This window comes from Ovis aries, chromosome 5 (genome assembly GCF_016772045.2).
Source record: "Ovis aries strain OAR_USU_Benz2616 breed Rambouillet chromosome 5, ARS-UI_Ramb_v3.0, whole genome shotgun sequence".
NCBI lineage: Eukaryota > Metazoa > Chordata > Mammalia > Artiodactyla > Bovidae > Ovis > Ovis aries.
In genome coordinates this window covers 47,837,480-47,860,778 of record NC_056058.1, presented here as the reverse complement: position 1 = coordinate 47,860,778, position 23,299 = coordinate 47,837,480, and the positions used below count along the sequence as shown (strand labels likewise).

Genomic DNA, 23,299 nt, shown 5'->3' with positions numbered 1-23,299 from the left:
TATAGTATAGCCATACAAGGGTAAAGCTATGAAGCTATTAGGTACACATGTATGCTCACACACAGGGAAAAATTATGAAGCCATTAAATAGACACTCCCCCTCCCCCACTTTCAAAAGCGCAAAAAAAAAAAAAAAAAAACCCAGAGGAAAAGAATCAGCTCCCATGGGAGCTAAAGCCTTAGCAACATGGGGTCAATATATCAACAGCAGCTATAATGTTGACACACTGCTATAAGCCATTCCTAATAAGAAGTGATCTTGTTCTCTTTGGGCCGAATTTTTGTTATTGGATTTCTCTGCATTGACGATATCGCATGTTCAAATACTTTGCTTGCCTTAAGCACATGTTGCCATCTCTCTACCCCAGAGCACACTAAGAGGGAGGAACGGCATTTCCAAGCTTCAACAACCAAGACTGCATATAGCTGATATACTGCAAATTTACCCTCTTAAATCTAGCCAATTGGGTCAAAGAGCCCACTAAAATTGAAAGAGATTCTTCTAAATATGAATGGGCATCTCAACTCTTAATCCTATCCTGTGCAAATGGTTTCGTATAGCCTGTGGCCATCTATGTAGGCAGGAGGAAACATATCTAAATAGAAAGTTACTCTAAATGCAGAAAGGGAGAAGCAGCAGGAAAGACAAATCCAAACTTGGCTCTATTTCAGAATAAAAAATGAAGCCTACCACATACAGAGGATGGGAGAAACATGAACACAATGAAGCCACGGGCAGGCGAGAGTAAGAAATGTGTGTGTGTTCGGTCGCCCAGTTGGGTCCGTCTCTCTGTGATCCGATCGACAGTAGCCCACCAGGCTCCCTTGTTCATGGGATTTCCCAGGCAAGAATACTGGAGTGGGTCGCCATTTCCCCCTCCAGAGGATCTTCGAGATCCAGGGATCAAACCTTCAAGTCTTCTGTATTGGCTGGCACATTCTTTACCACTGAGCCACCTGGGAATCTCCAAGGGCTCGGTAATATAAATTTCAATCAGTCTATGTACTTACCAAGACATCAGGACAGCTCTGTTTGGTTTGGGTTGGTCTGATGTCTACAATAGGTAAAATAAAAGATCATTGTGGTTTAAAAGCACCTCAGCTCAAACTTCTATGGAAGATTTTCCCTTAGCTAAGATTTATCACCCCAAGATTTACTACTGGATTTTCTAGCTCTGGGCACAGAACACAATGTTAGCACATGACACTAGTTTTGCCATCCCGCCAACAGCAACAATTGCCCAAAAACACATGCCTCCAAAACTAGGAGAAATCCCACATTTTGAAAGTCACAGCATCAAAAGGAACACAGCTCATCATTAGTGTAACCATCATTCCTTCCTACTGCTTTCTCAGTCATGTTTAACAAAAGTAACAAAAGAACTTTTAAAATATCACAATCAATGAAAGGCAAGGACAGGGTCAAACTGTGGATTCTGCAGGCCTAATGTAGACAGTCTACTTCTTAAAAGGCTTTTGGAAGGAAAGATTCTCAGCAACAGAGATACTTATTAACACTCAACAGTGGTCCTCTGTGTTTTCACCAAAAATCTAAGAGCCTAGAATTTTCAATGTTCTCCAATTCTCTGGCTCTACCTAGGATAATCAATTAACTACTCTTTAGCCCATGTCTAACATGACAGATTGGTAAGGCCATCAATCCTTACATATTCTATCTGCCTCTGTCAGACAGATTCTGTTTCTAGGGAAGATAACAAGCTGATGTTTAGTGCCAAACCCCAGTAATTTCTTAAACAGCAAATCACAGACTTTCCCTGAGGCCCAGTTGTTAAGAATCTCCCTTTCAATGTATGGAATGCAGGTTTGAAGGAGAAACCAAGATCCCAAATGCCACGGGGCAACTAAGCCTACACAGCACCAACTACTAAGCCTGTGCACTCTAGAGGCTGTGCTCCACAAGAGAAGGCTATGCACTGGAACAAAGACCTGGCACAGCCAAAAATAAAGAGTAAATAAAAAACTTAACAGTCAATCTTTGCCTCTAAATACATGTTTAAAAACAGTGAACTCTAGGATTTATCATAATTTTCTCTCATCCTCGTTCACCCCCCATCTCTCAAAAAAGGCTAGTATTGAACTCACTGAAATAAAGATACTGATAACCAGCATCATTAGGCCCAACTGTGGTTGCCAACTAAGAATCCTAAAAGGTTCTTGGGAAAGGATATACTCAGACCCACAAATCTTATATCTTTTTGCAACTTTTTGATAATTGTGAAGAGACCTCCAAAGAACCATGACCGAGACTGGTAGCCAGAAGATTTTCTTTAACCGAGCTCCTCTGGGATATGAAAATTTTGGAAGTCAGGCATGATTGGTTAAGAAACACCTGATTTTTCAGCATAAAGCAAAATCCAGCTCCCTAACACAAAAGATTAGAAAATTCCACGTTATACATCTGCTTTTCCAAAGAGGTAAATATTTATTCCTGATTAGCAATATATGTTAAAAGCAAACTTTTATGAAGAGTAATGCAGATAAGTATTAACACCTGAACCCTGCCACGATTCATTTAATTTGCTTAAAACCATTCACACAGAGGACAGACAGGCTAGATTTTACTCGTCCTTTGCCTTGTCACGAACAACAATAACAGTGAAAATTGAAACAGATGATATCAAGAGTACTTTCCAGAGGTTGTACTGCCACTTTAATTAAGTCAAAGGCATATGTATGCAGAATAAAGCCGTTGTGAAATGAAACCAAGAAAAGATTTAATTCAGAAAGAACATGGGTTTCTTTTTAGTCCCTTTAGCTAACGAGAGATAAAGATCAAAAAATGATACAAATCTCCATCAATAGGAACAGTGTACTCCAACCCATTTTAAGACAAACTTCACGTCTTCTTTGATTCCAAAGCCTAAACTTTTTGAACCCAAAGAGAAGTCAAGTGGGCAAGACAGCTGGTGACCTAGACAGATCGTGCTCTCTGGGTACTGTGGTATAGCAGGCATTACTGCCCACTTCTTCAGGTGTATCAAAAAATACTCTCGATTGCACTGGTGCTTTTCTGAACAATTTTCCTTGCCCACAAATCTGTTATAATAGTATTAGGATAATGTAAGTTAAGGGTTTTTCATCTGTTAGTGTACTGTAAGTAGTCCAAGTAGACTACAAGAGCAGAAGGGAACCAAGAGTTCAAGGGGAAGGAAATGCTTTTAAAACCCTCTAAATTTTCACATATAACTCATTCCTAATCATGGTTGCTCTAATCCAATTGATTTTAACACTTTTCTCCACATGGAACTAAAGTGGTTACTTTAGGGGAGAAATTAATCCAGCTCCTCCTGCCTTGCAAAGGCTTTTTTTCATCAGAGGGTGACTAACTTCAGTAAGAGCATTTACAGTATCCCCAGGGCCTCTTTTCCTTAAAAAAAAAAAAAAATTGAGAGACCACCCTTATCAGACACCCCTCATTGGAAGCTCTGCAAACAAGTTCTGTTCCTCATAGAATGGTCACTCTGAAACCTAGGGTCACAGACCCTCTAAGAATTTGCTTAAACTTTATTGACAGAAAAATGCACAAGCAACAAAACTCTACAGGCCAATTATGGACTCGGGTTAAGAGCTTCCAGCCTACAGAGAGACAGACTGTGGAAAGGATCCAGGTCAGTGGAGGAATGGCATCCTGAATTCTAAACGAGGACCTCTCCCTCTCTTCCTTAACCAGGAAACAGGAAAACTGGGAACACTAGTTCCTGAGTATAAGGGGTTCCACTAGTGGGCAACGTTGGCCTGGGGACTTCTCTCTGGCCTGCAGAAACTGACTGAGAACTGCCCTGCTGGTAGGGTCTTTCTTTCCCCTCTCCTTTCAGAGGTGTCAGACATGCCCCATGGGTTTTTAGACTCTATCAAACCTAAGGAGTACTTCTGTCATCTTCTCTCTCCCTTTACACATCCCAAGCATTTTCCTCAATAAAATTCTTATACCTCTAATCCTATCTTAGGGTCTGTTAGAAGGAGGAGCCAAACTAGACACTTGCAATTGCTGCTATCTCCACAGAGACTGGAGGAAAGCACCCTGGAGTCTTCAGTCCTCATTCTGGCACTGCATTCCAACACAGACACAACACCCCTTGAGAAAATAACTTCTTACACACACCCAGTGTGATAAAGCCCCTGGAAGCCAACAGATTGATGGTGTTCTGGTTTCACAGATACCATGGGGTAGTTTTCAGATTTCTGCCTTCAAGTCTGAGACAAGACCTACTGAGGATAAGTATGAGAGAAATGGTATGGGAGAAATGGCCAAAAAGGCCAAATCAGTAATGTCAGGTGTACAAGAGGCCTTACCTTCATCAGGCCTGAAACTATGACCCTAACTCACACTAGAAATAACTTTCATGTTTATACAGTAGTAAACATGGAGCTGTATGTTCATAACCAAATTCTGAAAAGTGATACTATTCTGGCAGGAGAAGGTAGTGTTAGGTCAAGTAAAAACAGCCAAAGCAAAAATCCTATTCCAAAGTATGTGACCTTTTGTATTCCCTAGAGAGAGTCTAACAACAGTTAGTATGAGACTCAGTTCTTAAGTGTGCCAATAGGCGCTGCTGAGCATGCAAATGCTCTATTGTTTGAGGGCCACAATACCCCAACCCAGATCAGTAGAGGCTTTTAGCTTTAGGAGTTAAGTGAAATTCTGAGGTATATACAAGCGACCATGTCAGAATATAGCCATGCTGTACCACTTGTCCTAAACTATTTCTGTTCCACTGTTAACACTTAAGAGCATGCAATATTAAATTATATCAACCTACCCTTTTCTCCTACCAAGACATCCAAAGATTTCTGGATTATTATTTTTCAGTTAGTATTGTGATGAAACACTATTATATAAAATAAGACAGAGAAAGAGAAATCATTTTAATTAGCTTTCTCTTAAAATTCTCAAAGAGCAAAATAACCAAATTCTTTGTTTTCCAACTTTTTCCCCCCTTTATTCTTGGTTTATAACGCTAAACTCTTAACGGCAAAGAAGCAAAGCCCACTGAACTAGTTTACCAACACATCTGAAGCAAATCATAGTTTTAACTTCTATTTTAACCAAGCATGACAACCAGGTGATTAAGTAGCTTTCCAAACTACCAGAGCAGCAGGCACTTGCATAGAATGCTGTTAAATCAGCACTTCATAAATCGTGCAGGCTCCTGCCCATTTAGATGCTCTCTATGCAGAATCGGCAGTCTAATGCTGGCTCTTCCAAGCATTATAAAATAGTCACTCTGCTAACCCAACTCACTGTTCAGATGGATCTTCTTGAATGCAGCCTTTATTACAACCTCACTGCTGCTTCCTACACTGAAGGAATACCATGTTTTCAGGTCAGGAGTTCTTCTTTCTCGCTTTATTATAATCGGGGGTCTTACAACGACCCCGATATTGTTACAAAGCACGCTGCTTTATAACAGTAAAGCTTCTGGAAAACCCAAACAAAAGACACGTCACCCGGTGACGTCAGCCTATATACAGTTCTGTGTGGTCGCAGCACATAAGCAAATCCATTCTTGTGCCGTTTCTCGGAAAAGCTTTTCAGTAAATGCACTCATGCTGCTCCAGGAGCTCTTCTCTGCAACAAGCCGCCCATCTGCCATCAACAAGTTAAGACCGAGAGAACTAACGGCTGCGGAAAGGAGAGGCTGAAGCTTTGATTAACCAGCTGAGCAGTTACAGGAGGGCGAAATTAATAACATATTCAAAACTGATTTAGGGGATCAGAGTGGTCAAAGAAAATGAAACCAATGCTTTCGAGAGGAATATCCTAAGGAAAAACAAACCCTGGTGGATTTCAATTTTACTCGGAAAGCCTGGGACACAGAAAACAGGAAACTGGTCAAAGGCTCCTGCATGTTAGAGCCTTTTACAGACTCACTGCGTTGAGTCTGACAACCGAGACTGAATGCAGCCTCCAATGTGCTCAGAAGAATGGGTAAGTCCATGTATTTAATGTGTCTTGTACAGTCAGCAAGGAGTCACGCTTTTAAAATAAGCCATTGAATTCACATTTTATGAGAGAAATTACTTGTCACATTTTTGGATTTTGAGGTTTAGGTAAAATATATACTGCTGATGACAGGATGTGTTGTATCTCCTTTCTTAATGGTTTAAGTTTTGTTCTAGTCATACTAACAAGGCTAGCTTTCCTACAGCAAATGAAAAAATAAGTTATATGTAGTGAAATCTTTTGCCATAATGTTGTTGTTGTTGTTGTTGTTTAAAAGCCCATATGCTCTGCTGAAAAATATTCTATCTTCTTGTTTTCCTTAAATTATATTCTGCAGGCTTACATTTCAAGTGGCCATTAGGGGCCCCTATGCTAGCAGCAATATATGCAATGAGTATGGTTTTAAAAATGCTGCCTGCGCTGGGTATGGCGTGTCCACCCAAATGCCGCTGTGAGAAGCTGCTCTTCTACTGCGACTCTCAGGGCTTTCACTCAGTGCCAAACACCACAGACAAGGGCTCTCTGGGCCTGTCCCTGAGGCACAATCACATCACAGAGCTCGAAAGGGATCAATTTGCCAGCTTCAGTCAACTCACCTGGCTCCACTTAGACCACAATCAAATATCAACAGTAAAAGAAGATGCTTTTCAAGGACTATATAAACTTAAGGAATTAATCTTGAGCTCCAACAAAATATTTTATTTGCCAAACACAACTTTTACCCAACTGATTAACCTGCAAAATTTGGACCTGTCTTTTAATCAGCTGTCATCTCTGCACCCAGAGCTCTTCTATGGCCTCCGGAAGCTGCAGACCTTGCATTTACGGTCCAACTCCCTGCGGACTATCCCAGTACGCCTGTTCTGGGACTGTCGTAGTCTGGAGTTCCTGGATTTGAGCACAAACCGTTTGCGAAGTTTGGCTCGCAATGGATTTGCGGGATTAATCAAACTGAGAGAGCTTCATCTAGAGCACAACCAGCTGACGAAGATTAATTTTGCTCATTTCCTACGGCTAAGCAGTCTGCACACGCTCTTCTTACAATGGAACAAAATTAGCAACTTGACATGTGGGATGGAGTGGACCTGGGGCACTTTAGAAAAACTAGACTTGACTGGAAATGAAATAAAAGCCATCGATCTGACAGTATTTGAAACGATGCCTAATCTTAAAATACTCCTCATGGATAACAACAAGTTAAACAGCCTTGATTCCAAGATCTTAAACTCCCTTAGGTCCCTCACAACCGTTGGCCTCTCTGGCAATCTGTGGGAATGCAGCCCTCGAATATGTGCTTTGGCCTCCTGGCTGGGCAGTTTCCAAGGTCGGTGGGAGCATTCCATCCTATGCCACAGCCCTGACCACACCCAGGGAGAGGATATACTAGATGCAGTCCATGGATTTCAGCTCTGCTGGAATTTATCAACCACCGTCACTGCCATGGCTACAACTTATAAAGATCCAACCACTGAATATACAAAAAGAATAAGCTCATCAAGTTACCATGTGGGAGACAAAGAAATCCCAACTACTGCAGGCATAGCAGTTACTACTGAGGAACACTTCCCGGAACCAGACAATGCCATCTTCACTCAGCGGGTAATTACAGGAACAATGGCTTTATTGTTTTCTTTCTTTTTTATTATTTTTATAGTGTTCATCTCCAGGAAGTGCTGCCCTCCCACTTTAAGAAGAATTAGGCAGTGCTCAATGATTCAGAACCACAGGCAGCTCCGATCCCAAACACGACTCCATATGTCAAACATGTCAGACCAAGGACCATATAATGAATATGAACCTACCCATGAAGGACCCTTCATCATCATTAACGGTTATGGACAGTGCAAGTGTCAGCAGCTGCCATACAAAGAATGTGAAGTATAATATCTACCCATCATCAAAAATTACATCAGATAAGTAACCTATTTTACATAGTAGGGGCTAAATACATATCTAATTTTTACCAATGGTGACATTAAGCCTAATTTTTCCAAACCAAGTGGAGACTTAGGTTTCTGACGTGTTGAAGTCTTTTTAATTTTTTTTTAATGAAACCATATTTTAAGTGTTAAATGAAGCAATGCTCACATTAATTTGCACTCTTGTGGGAAAGTCTAAAAATGCTTACTTCAAAATAAGACATTTCATGTATGTAATTATAAACTATTGTGTGTAAACATTTACACTAAGGTCTCCATATGCTATTTTTTTCTACTGAAAACAGTTTGGAAAGACGCTACTGAGCAGAAAGAGATATGGATCAATACTTGTTTGATCATTGCTCTCCACCCTAAGTACCACAACTGGCTTGCTGCTTAAAAGGAGACTTAGCAAAGTTCTCTTGTATGATAATTTGGTATTTACTTAAACCTACAGTTTAACGCCAGTGTGGGGAGTAGAATTTTATGTATGCTGAAGACTGGTCAATATTAAACACTCTTCTTCCAGAGTTTTTGCCTGGGTTAGTAGGTATTATCAAAGTCCATATCATGAAATTAGAACCCTTTATGTAATTCTAATAAGCTGAGTGACTCTTTAATATATATAAACAATGAATCCAAGTGATTGTGAAAAGGTCTCATTACAATGAAATCAATTCTAAATAATGACACTGACTTCATATCATATCTCTAGTTTGACTTATAATGGACATGTTGATTTTTGTGGCATTAGATAATTATTTTAAACTAGTGTTAAATTATCACTTTACTAATTGGTTTACTAAATCCTATACTTACATTTATATGTGAAAAAAGATTTAGAAATTATTTTGGAGAGAAAAGAGATAAACTGAGTCAATTCAACAATCTTATGACCAGCTTCTCACTCTAGTCTGAAAGCACACACACAAATACACCCTCACTCCCTGTCTCTCTCTCCCCCTCCTCTCCCCTCCCGGTCCCCCTCCCCTCAACTGTCATGATCAAAGATGCCTTGACAAAGGGGTTTAAACCTCTCTCCTCTGCCCTTCCTTGATCTCCAAGCCTCAAAAATTCAAATTAAAAATAACTGGCTAGCAACATGCATAACACTGATTCTTGTTAGAATATATTTTAAAAGATCCATTTTTAAAAAGTACTTTCTAAGTATTACATGCTAAATTTTGACCTTTTAATGGATATCAATTCTTACTGTTTAAGAGCAGGTCCTTCTAAGTAAAGGGAACACAGATTTGAAGCAAACCTTCTCATGGCAGAACACTCCACATGCCTATGCAGCCACACAGTGGTAACTTGAAGGAGGTGAGGGGATGAGAGAAAGGCAGCATTCTGAAATCTGACTCTCCCTGAAACAGGTTAGCAAAGTTAAAAGGAAGCAAAGCAAATGGGCAACTATACATGATCTGAATCAAATAGGGCAAAGGCCCAGGGACCTGCAGCTGGAAAGGGGTGAGGGGGGAGATTCTGTTATTAATATAAATGTTCAGCAATTTAAAAATGATAATGATATCACATTTCTCGTGTAGAAAAGAGCCACAAGTATTTTGTTTATTCAATTATGATTTCCCCAGAGAGACTATGACGTATTTATGATTTAGATATGTTACCAATGCATATAGAATTTTTCCATAAATGAGGTTCCACGTATGTACTAGCAAAAACCATGAAATTAGACAACTGACTTGATTTTTAGAAGATGAAAACTGACATTTGCTGATGAAGGAAAAAAGGCATAAATTCTTAGAGAAAATCATTACCATAAAAAAAAGTTATCCTTTACTTCATTCAAGGCGTATTTCTTCCCAGGATGGAACTAAAACATGTTAAGACTATAGTTTAACCCATGAGATTTAATACTGAAAGATGTCTACCTACATTTCAAAGAAAATGTGTCTCAGTAAAAAGCAGACAAGATCACAAATTATAGTAAAAATGTGCTCTCTACAATTTCTAAGGTGGGCAGATTCGTTTGGTAAAGTCTCAGTCCACCTCAGCAGATCTTGAGCAGTGAGCATTTCATCTCTTAATAAAACTAGACCCTAGGCCTGCTGGGCAAGGACAGAAGCCGATTTCCCAGCATAGAGCACAGCTCACACTTAAAGCCCACGTAACAAATGAGAGCTCCACAAGCTAAAATTTACCAACCCATTTATCAGGATAATCATGGCCATTTGTAAGGGAACAGCTTTGTCACAATACAATTGTGTCTTAGACATACAAGATTCCACTAACTTTGGAGGATAGCAGAGTAGTTTCCAGCATTTCAACCACAACCCAAAATTAATTGAAACTGTGAGCAGAAGGGTGAGAAATATTGGCTGGGAATCCCCACATTAATCCTAAAGATTACACTAGTAAAATGGACCATCAGTCGGCAAAATCCTTAATGTACATAGGAAAGTAAATTGGAAAATCAAGCCATTCAGTAATTCAGGGGAACGGCATAGCCAAGGCCACCAAGGCATACCTTTCAGTTGAAAAATAACAGATTTTTTTGGCCCTTCATCTTTTGGGCAATGCTCTCTGAGAAAAGTGAATAACAGTGCCAAACAGCGCTTTCCTTTTCCATTTAAAGAGCAAACTTCCCTTTTCAAATGCCTATAGAAGACAAGATTCCTTTTAATTTTGGTCTATTTGTGTTTCTGTATCAGCACAGGTTTGAAGATGAGACTGTTAGTCATATGTGCTCTCTTTACCAACTGGTTCGGGTGGAAGAGCATCACAACTACACTGCAGATGCTGGCAATATAATGTTAGGCCTTTTGTTTTTTACTGTCTTATTCTCTTCAACTCCCCCATCCCCCCTTTTTCATTTTCAAGATTAGAAGAAAATGACCACTTGAAAACCAGAAAAATAAATCTCTGGAAAAAGGAAGCTAACAAAGGGTCTGATACTGTACCCACCTAGTAACCAATAGCTAGTTTGGAATTATTTATATTCATTTCTGTAGCTTGCCAGGATTTCAATCACCTTTCTGAAATTAGAGTGAGTTGATAAATTTATAAATGCATACAACTCAGAGAATACCCACTGCCAACAACAAACAGCAAAAATACTAATTTTTAAGCCAAAAATCTGCACTAACACATGTAATTTCTTAATGTGGCTAAGTTAATTTCTGTACCAATTCAATGAATGGAACTGACTAAACTTCCCAACTCTACTAATTATTAAAATCCATCTGCTTATTCTAATGCTAGTCACCAAGATCTAGACTCTTTCCAATAAAAATGAGCCCTACCTATGTAGCACTAGGTCTTAATTCTAAATTCAAAACAAGCATACCATTTTCTTTAGGCATACCTCCTCTACACAACGGTGAGGGGTTGGAGACTATAAATGCCCTGTTCTCTCTAAAGTATGGATATCAATATGAAATTTTGAAATATTATTTTTACATGATCATTTTCCTAATAAAGCAATACAGTGACAGATCTGACTCAAAAATCTGTTTGGGAACATGCTTTTCATACCTTACAGGTTAAACTGCTTCAACTAGAAAAAGATAAAAGAGATGAAGATAGATAATTAAATATTTCTGTTCCTAACCTAGGGCAAACACATAGTACTTAATTTAAGGTCAAAATAAATAGTAAATGGCTATTTAAGCTTTCATATCGCTATTGCAAACATTTTGGAAATGTCTGCTACTCCTGCAATTAACCTGTTCCTCCTTGGTAATTTTTAAAAGCCTAATCTATGGAATGTTTGATGAACCTTCCGACCAACATTGAAACTGGAAACTAAAAGTATAGTCCACACATATTGTGTTCAGTCACCCTAAGAGCCATTTTTTGTGGGAGTGGTAGGGGAATGGGGTAGGGTGGGAGGTGGTCAAGTGGGTTGGGGGGGAAGGGAGAAGAAAATACTATTATACTGGGGCAGGGGGTAACCAAGTGCAGTGTACAGGGAAGTTTTGTTATTAAAATTGTGTATACTGTAAAAAGTGAATGTCTATTTTTTCCTGAAGCTTTTCCTTGGGAACCTATCAATTTTGACATGTGAAACCTGAAAAATCATTTATGACAGATACAGAAACCTTAAATGAACAGTTGTTTTGTGCCATGTTCTCTATAATGCCAAATGTGCCAGTTGGAAATAGGGCAGCTAATCATCACCTGTCTTCATTCAAAGACAGAAAAAAACCTAGGCTAAGAAGTAAAGTGGGGGAGGGGGGCTGGCAAAAAACCACCCAGCTGATAAACACCAGTCATACAATAAGAAGCTGCTCTATCACAAGCCTTTGCTACTGGACAAACAGCTGTCTATGGGGCTCACCGGGCCCAAGGCTGGCCACCATCTCCCACCCCTCTAACATTTGTGTTCTGCCACAGCCTGGGGAACCTCAAAAATGTACTCAATTGCCTATACCCAGCAAACAGCAATTTGGCCTCTACCTCAGGGATCTGTTAGTGCACATCCTAGCAGTACCTTGCACACCACTCCTGGAAGGGAAGCCCACAGGTGCTGACCATGCTGAGGTCTCTAGGATATCTACATGATCCACCCTGTCCCAGACAGCAGGTCAGTAAGTATGGATAGGGGAAAGGAAGGGAATATTTTTAACCAAACTCTCTTTGCTTGGCATAAACATCCTGAGGACAGGGCACTTTGCCTGGGCATCACTGGGGGCAGAAGCTAAGCTGGCCTTGAGAACTGACTGCCACAGGTCGCCATACCTGCCAGGATGACCTTAACAGCTCTCCAGACCAGCACTGCAGCAAGACCAGAGAGGCAGGAACAAACATCCAGGGATGAGGAGATCAGAGGGGCTAAGAGAGTTCTTACACCAAGAACCTCAGCAGTAATTAGAGCAGAGGCAGGAAGCACAATACAAAATTTGACTGTCAAACTCACTCACTAGAGGGCACAGGTGATTGTGGTTTCAAGTTACCCAAAAGAAATGAGATCCTATCCTTTCTGGAGTTAAAAGCAGAGTTTATTAACATAATTCTCGTACATTTTAATCTTGAAAATCCCATGTAAAGCTACATCTGATTTCTTTATCAGTTATTTTAATTAGTTTTGCCTGTATGCCACAGCATTCTCAGGTTCCCACTCAGATTTATAATAGAATTCTTCAAGGTCTGTTTAAAGAGATTTTTTTTCTTTCTTTAAATATATCTAACCAGCTGGGTACTCTGGTCTCCCTTAGAGAGACAAAATGTACTACAAATTGTCTTTTACAAAGAAAGAAAAGGAAAAAGAGGTGAAAATCACAGCTATTCCCAACATCTCCCCGTAGCATGAGTTCCTCATCACTAGACAATGTTTTGGGAACAGTCTTAGGGACAGATGCTGAACCTCCCTGAAGCCCTATCTGAAGGAGACATTAAAGAGCAAGAAATCTCCAAAGGCAAGTACAATGAAACATGCTATCCTGTACAGCCCACAAACTGAATATACCATCCTTTTATACACAGAGGACCAAGAGCAAAGGTAGCCCAGGCCTCCTGGCTAGAAACCCAACATGACGGAGCACCTATCAACAACCACCACCAACTCGGAAGGCTGGGGCCAATGGCTACACCACCACAAAAGAGAAAAGGCTCTTTCCTCATTCGGGAACCAGATTTTAAAACTGCAGCCCCAGGGACAATTTCCAAAGACTTTTCACAGCTTCCATGAAGAGACTTCACCAAGAACCACAGTGAAGAGAAGCAAAAATGTCATAACTTGACTGAATATCGATTCACAATTGTGCTCAGTGCACAAAAACTCCACCTTTATGCCCTAGTATTTCTACCAAACACACACACACACACACACACACACACACACACACACACTCTCTCTCTCTCTCTCTCTCTCTCTCTCTCTCTCTCTCTCTCTCCAGTTTGCATTTTCTGGAAAACCCTAAGATAAAAACTCTATAGCCATTTATATGTGTCATTATCATGAGAACCAAAAATGTTCCCCTGGCCTTGCTGCCAGATATTATACATAGAAGGCAACTGCTCAGCACCTCAAAATCTCTGAAAGCAATGTGTTTATTATTTACAAAGGGCACACATAGAGAATGGTTGAAATACCGATATAAAAAGATCAAAGGCAGGGGTCGAGGATGTTTCATAGGATGCCAAGAATTTCTTGAAACTATATTGTGAATATTGTGCATGAATCTAGAAATTTTACCAGATCCTAAACTGTTTTGGTTAACTCACCCCAAAAGCCCTAACAGAGTATTCTAGTATACACTAGTTTGGCTTTGATCTTCCTGGTAGCCAGGGGAAAGAACAAAATCAACAGCTTTCATCTGATAAAGGAAGCACATCAGTTTATTTGGGGGGAATGATGCAAATGCAAAAGTCTGAATTGCCTTTAAAAAGGAGCCAGCTGTAGGAACAATAAGGAAACATGTCAGTACCTCCAAGGAGCTTTTACAGAATAGGTAAAAAGTTGATGTTTTTCACATCAACTCTTGAAAAAACTATGGAAAAGCAGGCTACGCATGCATGATGCATGCTCTGTGGTATGATCTAGCCTTTGTGGTGACCCAAGGCAAGAGCCTATAAAGTCAGCAAGAATGAATATGTATCCAACTTGGAAGTATAGTTTGCATTTCCTCCTTATAATATCCCTGGAACCCAAGCTAGAATGTTCATCACATAGGGACATCCAGTAACTTTCTAACCTACCATTACATTATAAATCTTCCAGGCTAGGAGTACAATTTAAAAATCTTTCACTACATCATGAATGAAGAAAAGCACATTTCATGCATCTCTAGTTATGTTGATGATAACCATAAAGAATGATTTGGATAAGAATCTATAAGATGATTACCAATTTCCTAAGAAAGAACAGACTTAAAAAGATAAAGCATTCACTAGTGTGAATAGCTGTCAGAAATTTAACTGTCTTTAAAATTTAAAACTCATTCTGTCATTAGCAAAACCTTCTACCTTCAACAAGAGCAGACAGACACCTGTGATTAGAGACCTGCTCCACACTTGGGCCTGTCACGCTGGACAAGTTAATCAACTTTACTGTGCCTTGGGTCTCTAACTCCTAAGATGGAATTAATAGCAGTAACAAGCAAAAGAGAATTTAACACATGCAAAGTCCTGAGAAGAGGCTGGCACACAGTAAATATTTAACAAATATTTTCTATTTTAAATAACAATATGTGAGAACTAGATGTAACAGATCCATCTTTAATCCCATTAAAGACATATTAGGCTCCGGAGTTGCTCCCAGAAACTCTCTCCTTTCCAGTATTACTTTCTACACTGTTAATGGTATCCAAAATGAAGACTGATAATTAGCAAGAGCTTTTAATAAGCCAACGACCTGGATACACTTCTTATACCTAATACTAATATAAAACTGACCACATTATCTCAGTCAAATAATCTGCTTTATATAAATGTACTATTAGACAAAGCATTACTGTGATTTGGCTTTATGAATCAAGGCTAAATTTAAAGATTTAGAATTCCTAATTCCAAAAGTCCTTCTGAGTAAGGCACTTAAAAATCAAGTAATTATATAGGCCAACACATATTATCCATTATCATAAACAGGTACTATTTTTCAAAAGAAATATAAAATAATCTCATTGGTAGCCTCTGACAATTTTATTTTGGGACAAAATACATAACTGAGGATTAAGGATCACTATTATGTTGGGGTTTTTCTGCTTAGGAAAAAACATACTTCAAGTCTACATTTAATTTAGGAACCAACCCATCCAATTGTGGAGGATTTGGGTCCTAGGCAGATCTGCCAGAACTACTGAGATCTGATCAAGTGAAGCATGAGAATTTTAAGACAAAGATAACCTATCAGTCAAAGAGAATATGTTTCATGACTGCTGGACGGTGATCCTCCATATTACCAAAATCTCTATTAAATATAAAACTTGCATGGAATTAACCTCTCAGAATGAAGACCTACATTTGGTCATATCAAAGCCTATAGATCATGTGGCCCAGATTTTTCAGTTCAAGAACTTCTTTCTTGATATTCTCTTTTCAAGATCATTATCTGGTTTATCCAACAAGGCAAACTGCTGTATCTGCTCCTTTCCCCATAACTTTTACGCACTTTCCCACATCTCTTGACCCTAATTGCTCTCTTTCCTCTTTTACAACCACATTCCACTTCTCTTCATGCTTTCCAAAACTCGAAAGGTAAGCTACTCTATTAACAGGAAAAAGTTCGACTGTCATATATCCATTGCTAAGCAACCTCTTTTAAGGAAATGGCCATAATTTCAAAGATACTCCTTGACTCCACAAAACCAAATGCCTATCAGCTGCAAATGAATCTATACAGCTTGGGAAATACTATTAGAAACACAAGCACACACTGAGTTGTCTTCTTAGTCTACCCCTCCCTTTGTACAGATTCAAGTATCAAATAATATTATTCACCATTCTTATACTGTCAAAAGATAAGAAATATGAGCCATTTAAGGATAGTGACTTTTTTGCTCTTAATAAATAGCACTCTCTCCAGGTCTATGACCAAATAAAATCCGTAACACTCCTCACATATTTAATGTTAATAGTTATTTTGCTGGGTTTATGTAGGGGGTGGGGAATGCACCCTAGGGGATAAAGGACACAGGTATAGAGAACATGGTTCTAAAAATTTCAGAAGTATAGAGTTCTGAAGATCATAGGTGGTAGTCTTTACTTCCTTCATCTGTGCTCTAAATTTTCATATACGTTTTGTCAGAATTCCATTGAATTGACAACAAAAACACTGATCTTTCACGTGAACGTATTTTCTGCCATAGCTTTTGCTCCAAATAGAAAGACAAGAGCATTAAGCACTTCATGCTAGAAATAAATGTCACCCATGGCACACACTAAGAAACTGGGTCCAGAAATAACCCTGCCAATGCTACCTTCTCTCTGATTAATCTCCCTAACTCCCCCTTGAAATTCAAAAGGGAAAATGGCAGTAAGAAATAAGGAAAAAGAATATACCACCTTTAGCACACTTCTACAGGCATTCTGGGATAGTGCCAGGTCATCACATCTTCCTCGTGTCTCCTGACAATCCCTTCAGGCCAGTAGGTGCAAAACTGCTCTCTGACATTTGCCATCAACTTCCAACAACTACAGCCCATTTTGTTACTGTGGTAAAACTGCTAGTCTAAGATTTATCTACTCTTCTACATGAAAACCTAATAGCAGATGGTCAGGAATTTTCTTCCTTTTGATGCAGCATTCCTAAAGTGTGAAAAGACATTATAGTGCATAAGCAACACCATCATCTAGACATCCAATTCGTGCTCACTTAGAATTACACATGAGATGAATTACAGGTAGAAGTCGAAGAGTCAACTTGTAAATGGGTTTATCAAAAGTGGGCTTGACCTTCCCAGCAAAGACATCACCCTAAGTTATTACAAGAACAATTAAGCAAATATAATTGTTAAAAATACAAACCTTCTGGCTTCCCAAAATAATAATCAGTATTTTTAAGATCATGCCTTATAAACCTTTTACATCAATTTTCAAACACACATACACACTCCTCAGTTTAAATTGAAGAGAGGATGGGGGAGGGGCCTAGGGATTTGATAAAACCTATGAAAGGCTATATTCTTTAGTCTAATTTATGAATTAGCATTTAAACTAATTGAATTCCAAGACCTAATATCAACTGGGAGTAAGAACACTATAGATGGCATACATTGAGAAGGGGAGGAGTGAAAAACATTAAGATTCTGTTTTCCACATGTTAAAAGCTGAAATTCAAGTAGTGGATGATAAATTTAGAATAAAGATCAAGGCTGGCTGGAAACATAAATTTTGAAATCATCCATGAATAGAGGAATTTTTAAGTCATAAGACTCAATGACTTCAAGGGACTGAGAGACGGAGATAGGATTCATAAAACCACACTCTTCTCCTACATCAACCTGAGAAAACTTTAAACAGTTATCTATCAAATAACAGTCAACCAAAAAAGAACGGGATCCAAGTGCAGCACCCTCCTCTCAACATCAAAATCGCATGAGCAAATCACATTCTATTGGAAAACTAACAGGAATAAGGTCAACTTAATTCATGAAAATGAGCTGAAACACTGCATATCAAAGGAATTGGTACTATTAAGGATCCACATTGCCTTAGGAAGGGAAAATGGTTACTACAACAGTAAATCCACCATTAGTCACACCTCTAAGTATGTTCTGAAACAGATGATCCTGCCCTCAATGAGGTCTGTGTAATAAACCAAAGATACAGTCAGAGAACATGGAACAATCAGAAAAGCAGGTTTCAATATGGTGGAAAATGTATGACTCATTTACTTGATAATACAAGGCAAATATTCAATAAAATGATAATCATATAATGTTCCCTTATCTTCATAGAGGACTGCGTTACAAAGTGTGTGCATTTATCAAAACCTATCGAATATTTAAAATTTGTACATTTTACTATATAAAATTCATCATAAAAAATTAAACTGAGATGCATGCTGTAACATTTACAGATGAAATATGCCAAGTATCTACAACTGACTTTGAAATGAATCAAAACAATAATAAGATGGACTTTCCTGGTGGTCCAGTTGTTAAGAATCTGGCAATGCAAGGGACACAGGTTCAATGCTTGCTCCGGGAAGATTTCACATACCTGTGGACAACTAAGCTCATGCGCGGGAACTACTGAGTCCACGCACCACAACTACTGAAGCCCTCATAGCCTAGAACCTATGCTCTGCAGCAAGGTAAGCCACTGCAATGAGAACCAAGTGCACTGCAACTAGAGAAAGCCTGAGTGCAAAAATGAAGACCCAGCACAGTCCCCCACCCAAAAAAACTCAAAAGTAAATAAAACACTAAGATGATGGACACAGAATTGGTAAATGTGATGAAGCAAATATCAAAAAATCAATCACAGAATCTACAAAATAGGTGTGTGTAAATATGCATGTTCAATTGAAAAATTCTTTCCAGTTCTATATATGTATGAAATTTTTCATAATAAAACTTGGGGAGGAAAGGGAATATATAATCAAAAGTCTAATTTATGGTATAGGCCATCTAACACTATTCTTCTCACCTGGAATTATAGTGTTGCACGGTGGCTAAGAGTTTGAAGTCTAAAGCCAGGCTAAGTTCGAAGTGTGGTTGTGAACTTACTACCCATGAGATCTTAAATAAGTCATTTAATCTCTCTGTCTTAACAGTATGAAGCTCATGTTTAGAAGATTAAATGGGAATGTGTGTAAAATACTCAGAACAATTCCTGGGACACAGTGACCTGTATTACTAATACTACTTCGTAATGTATTTAAATAATTCAACAAGGACTTCAACTTTCACTATATGAGATGCTCAGGTGATATAGGCACTTGCCCTCAGGAGTTTATAGTTTAGTCAGAGGTTAATTTCAAGAGACAATGAGTAACTAATAAAAGAAGCCCCCAAAATGTGAATTGGATGGCACCACCTAGATCGCTGATGGATTTAGAAAGGCGGGGGGTGGGGGGGGGGGGGGGGGTGAGGGTGGGGAGTGGTCACTGAAGAATGCAGTGGAGAAAACAGTCTTAAGCTAGGTACAAAAGTACAAGTAGGATTTCAATATGACTGGCTGTGGGGGATGGCCAAAGCCTTTGATCTGACAAACTGATACCAGTAAGTGAGCAAAGGTAAGTCCAAATGCCAAGGGGCTTCAGGGACCAGGAAAGGTGCTCAGATTTAACATGCTCAACAAGAACAGCCACTCCAGATTTGTGGAGATGACTAGAATTATGATGGTCAAAGTGGTGATTTAGAAAAATGTATTTTAGCAATTTTTCTTGTTTTGCTGAGAAAAACAAAACCTATAATTTTAACTATCAGAGAAGGGCTGCAGGAGAAGATGGATAAAAGATTTATACGAAGGACAGACAAAGGGTAAGAACCAAAGGCCAGTTGGGAAAAAAACAAATGACTCTCTCAGAGCTTTGCTCAAGAGAAATGAGGGCAGCACGAGGGGCAAAAATGTAAGAAATCATTCCTTCACTGCTGCTGCTGCTTCTAAGTCGCTTCAGTCGTGTCCGACTCTGTGCGACCCCACAGATGGCAGCCCACCAGGCTCCTCCGTCCCTGGGATTCTCCAGGCAAGAGTAATGGAATGGGTAGCATGTACTAAATAGAGCGTCCAAGTTGCCATGTCAGTTTCAAGTTTTCATTATTAATCTCCAATCTGAAACTATTTTCTGAGAAGATACATGGTTTCTTCATGTTTTAATATTTACAACTTTCTTATCAAGTGTAAATAAGGACTCCCTCTGAGACACAGAAAAGGCAGAACCAGTTTCTACTTTTTGAAGTATGGAGCAAATCCCTTGCTTGGGTCCCCTTCACTCTAATAAAATCTATTATGCACTCTTAAATTCTCTGCAAGCTAAAATTTTAAACTTTGAGAACAATAATTTCTGATTCCCTTGTATGGTACAAATATTAAACAGAAATGCAGGAGCACAGTGTAGTGACAACCTGCTAATTTAACTCTCTCACATACTACAAAAGAATCTTATTATAAGGTTTAATTTGTTACTTTCATATATAAGAGGTTCATTAATGACTTCACTGTTAAATACCTCAGTGAAATTGCTATTTTTTTAAAAACTGTGGAATGGCTGCCAATATAATTTTAATAAAGCCCCAAATGTTATCTACATACTATCTTCATAACAGAAACTGAAGAGGAAAAATGACACCTTAAGGGTTATATTTCACAACAGCAACAAGTTTCAGAATTTCAGAATCCTTTCATCTCCTATCCGAATTTAATACCATCATGTTTTGGTTCCCTGTCTATAATCAAATACTTTCTCTTTCTTTACAAAGACTCAGAAACCATCATACTTTTAAGATTTCTTCAGTGTGTCAAATAAGAAAATACATTTTTATTTTTTCAGATTTTCATTACAATCAAGACTAACTGAAAAAAAAAGAAGGAAAAATTGAAAACATATAGGGCAACTTGAGGAATCTTTTAAACACATCTGTACAAAAGAAATGGGAAAACTGCGTAAGAAGCTTGTGTATTTTTTAGGAAGGAGAAAAAGGAGTAAAAAAAAAGAGAAAAAAGAATAAATCAGTTTTTTCCTCTTTAAAAAAGACTAGCTGATAAATTTCTCTACTTAGGCAAACCATGAAAATTATCAGATATACAGATTTTTTTTTGTACAGACTTAAGAATTCTACAGTTAGAACCAGACAGAGAACCACAGGCTGGTTCAAAACTGCGAAAGTAGTACATCAAGGTTATATATTGTCACCTTGCTTATTTAATTTATACGCAGAGTAAGTACATCATGGGAAATTGTCAGGCTGGATGAAGCACAAGCTGGAATCAAGACTGCCAGGAGAAATATCAATCACCTCTGATATACAGATAACACCACCCTTATGGCAGAAAGTGAAGAGGAACTAAAGAGTCTCTTGATGAAGGTGAAAGAGAAGAGTGAAAAAGCTGGCTTAAAATCCAACATTCAGAAAACTACAATCAAGGCATCCAGTTCCATCACTTCATGGCAAATAGATGGGGAAAACGTGGAAACACTGAAGACTTTATTTTCTTGGGCTCCAAAATCACTGCAGCCACAAAATTAAAAGATGCTTTCTCCTTGGAAGAACAACTATGACAAACCTAGTTTGTCATAGTATAGTAAAAAGGAGAGACATCACTTTGCCAACAAAGGTCCATCTAGTCAAAGTTTTTCTCAGTTGTCATGTACTGAAAGTTGGACCACAAAGAAGGCTGAATGTCAAAGAATTGATGCTTTCAAACTGTGGTGCTGGAGAAGACTCTTGAGAGCTCCTTGGACAGCAAGGAGATCAAACCAGTCAATCCTAAAGGAAATCAACCCTGAATATTCATTGTAAGGACTGATGCTAAAACTGAAGCTCCAATTCTTTGGCCACCTGATGCAAAGAGCCAACTCATTGGAAAAGACCTGGATCCTGGCAAAGATTGACGGCAAGAGGAGAAGGGGACGACAGAGGACAAGATGGTTGGATGGCATCACCGAGTTAATGGATACGAGTTTGAACAAAGTCCAGGAGACTGTGAAGGACAGGGAAGTCTGGTGTGCTGCAGTTTATGGGGTCGCAAAGAGTCGGACACAACTGACTGACTGAACAACAAAGAATTCTACATAATTTTTGACTTAAGGGACTTCGTCGGCAGTCCAGTGGTTAAGACTCCATGCTCCCACTCCAGGCAACACACCGGGATCACAAGTTTGATCTCTTATGGGGGAACTAAGATCCCAAGTGCCATGCAGCCAAATTATGTGTATATGTGTGTATAGATTATAATATATATATAAAATTATATAATTTATATTCAATTCAGTTGCTCAGTCGTGTCTGACTCTTTGAGACCCCATGAACCACAGCGTGCCAGGCCTCCCTGTCCATCACCAACTCCCGGAGTCCACCCAAACCCACGTCCATCGAGTCGGTGACACCATCCAACCATCTCATCCTCTGTCGACCCCTTCTCCTGCCCTCAATCTTTCCCAGCATCAGGGTCTTTTCAAATGAGTCAGCCCTTCGCATGAGGTGGCCAAAGTTCTGGAGTTTCAGCTTCAGCATCAATGAACACCCAGGATTGATCTCCTTTAGAATGGACTAGCTGGATCTCCTTGCAATCCAAGGGACTCTCAAGAGTCTTCTCCAACACCACAGTTCAAAAGCATCAATTCTTCAGCGCTCAGCTTTTATAGTCCAACTCTCACATCCATACATGACTACTGGAAAAACCATAGCCTTGACTAGACATACTTTTGTTGGCAAAGTAATGTCCCTGCTTTTTAATATGCTGTCTAGGTCGGTCATGACTTTCCTTCCAAAGAGTAAGCATCTTTTAATTTCATGGCTGCAGTCACCATCTGCAGTGATTTTGGAGCCCAGAAAAACAAACTTAGCCACTATTTCCACTGTTACCCATCTATTTGCCATGAAGTGATGGGACCGGGTACCATGATCTTAAGTTTTCTGAATGCTGAGCTTTAAAGCCAACTTTTTCACTCTCCTTGCAGGTATTTTTAAATTTAACAAAAGTAGGGGAAACTGTAAATGGGGAGATCCTACCAGATATCAACTTCTGTTGCTTTCTGCAGCTCTTTTTACAAGAAAAAAAAAGGGGACAGCTTTCCCCTTCTGCTAGAGACGGAAAAAACGGAGACTGTCTCACTGTCTCACCCACCAAACACTGAACGTGTGGGACACTGAAACACCTTCAGGTGAGGGTCTGCAACTAGAACCATTGGTAAAATACAGTTCTCAACAAAGTACAAATTTTTAGGAGACAGGTGGGGGAAAATGTTTTACCCAGTATGTATTAGATTTTCTCTTTTTTTCTGGAGGATAACACTTTACAATGTTGAGTTGGTTTCTGTCATATAACTCGAATCAGTCTTAATTAT

General features: G+C 39.1%; 2 protein-coding genes across 7 annotated transcripts in view; one reads left to right on the top strand and one right to left on the bottom strand.

The window, feature by feature from the left end:
• The window catches only part of CTNNA1 (catenin alpha 1), a 332,795-nt gene that overhangs the window by 55,382 nt on the left and 254,114 nt on the right, over nucleotides 1-23,299 (bottom strand). The gene's annotated exons all lie outside the window — the stretch shown is intronic.
• On the top strand, nucleotides 5,519-11,852 carry LRRTM2 (leucine rich repeat transmembrane neuronal 2). Its single transcript, XM_027969211.2, has 2 exons — nucleotides 5,519-5,950; nucleotides 6,303-11,852. Exons 1-2 carry the CDS (start codon nucleotides 5,947-5,949, stop codon nucleotides 7,847-7,849), a joined length of 1,551 nt encoding a protein of 516 aa, XP_027825012.2. The 5' UTR covers nucleotides 5,519-5,946; the 3' UTR covers nucleotides 7,850-11,852.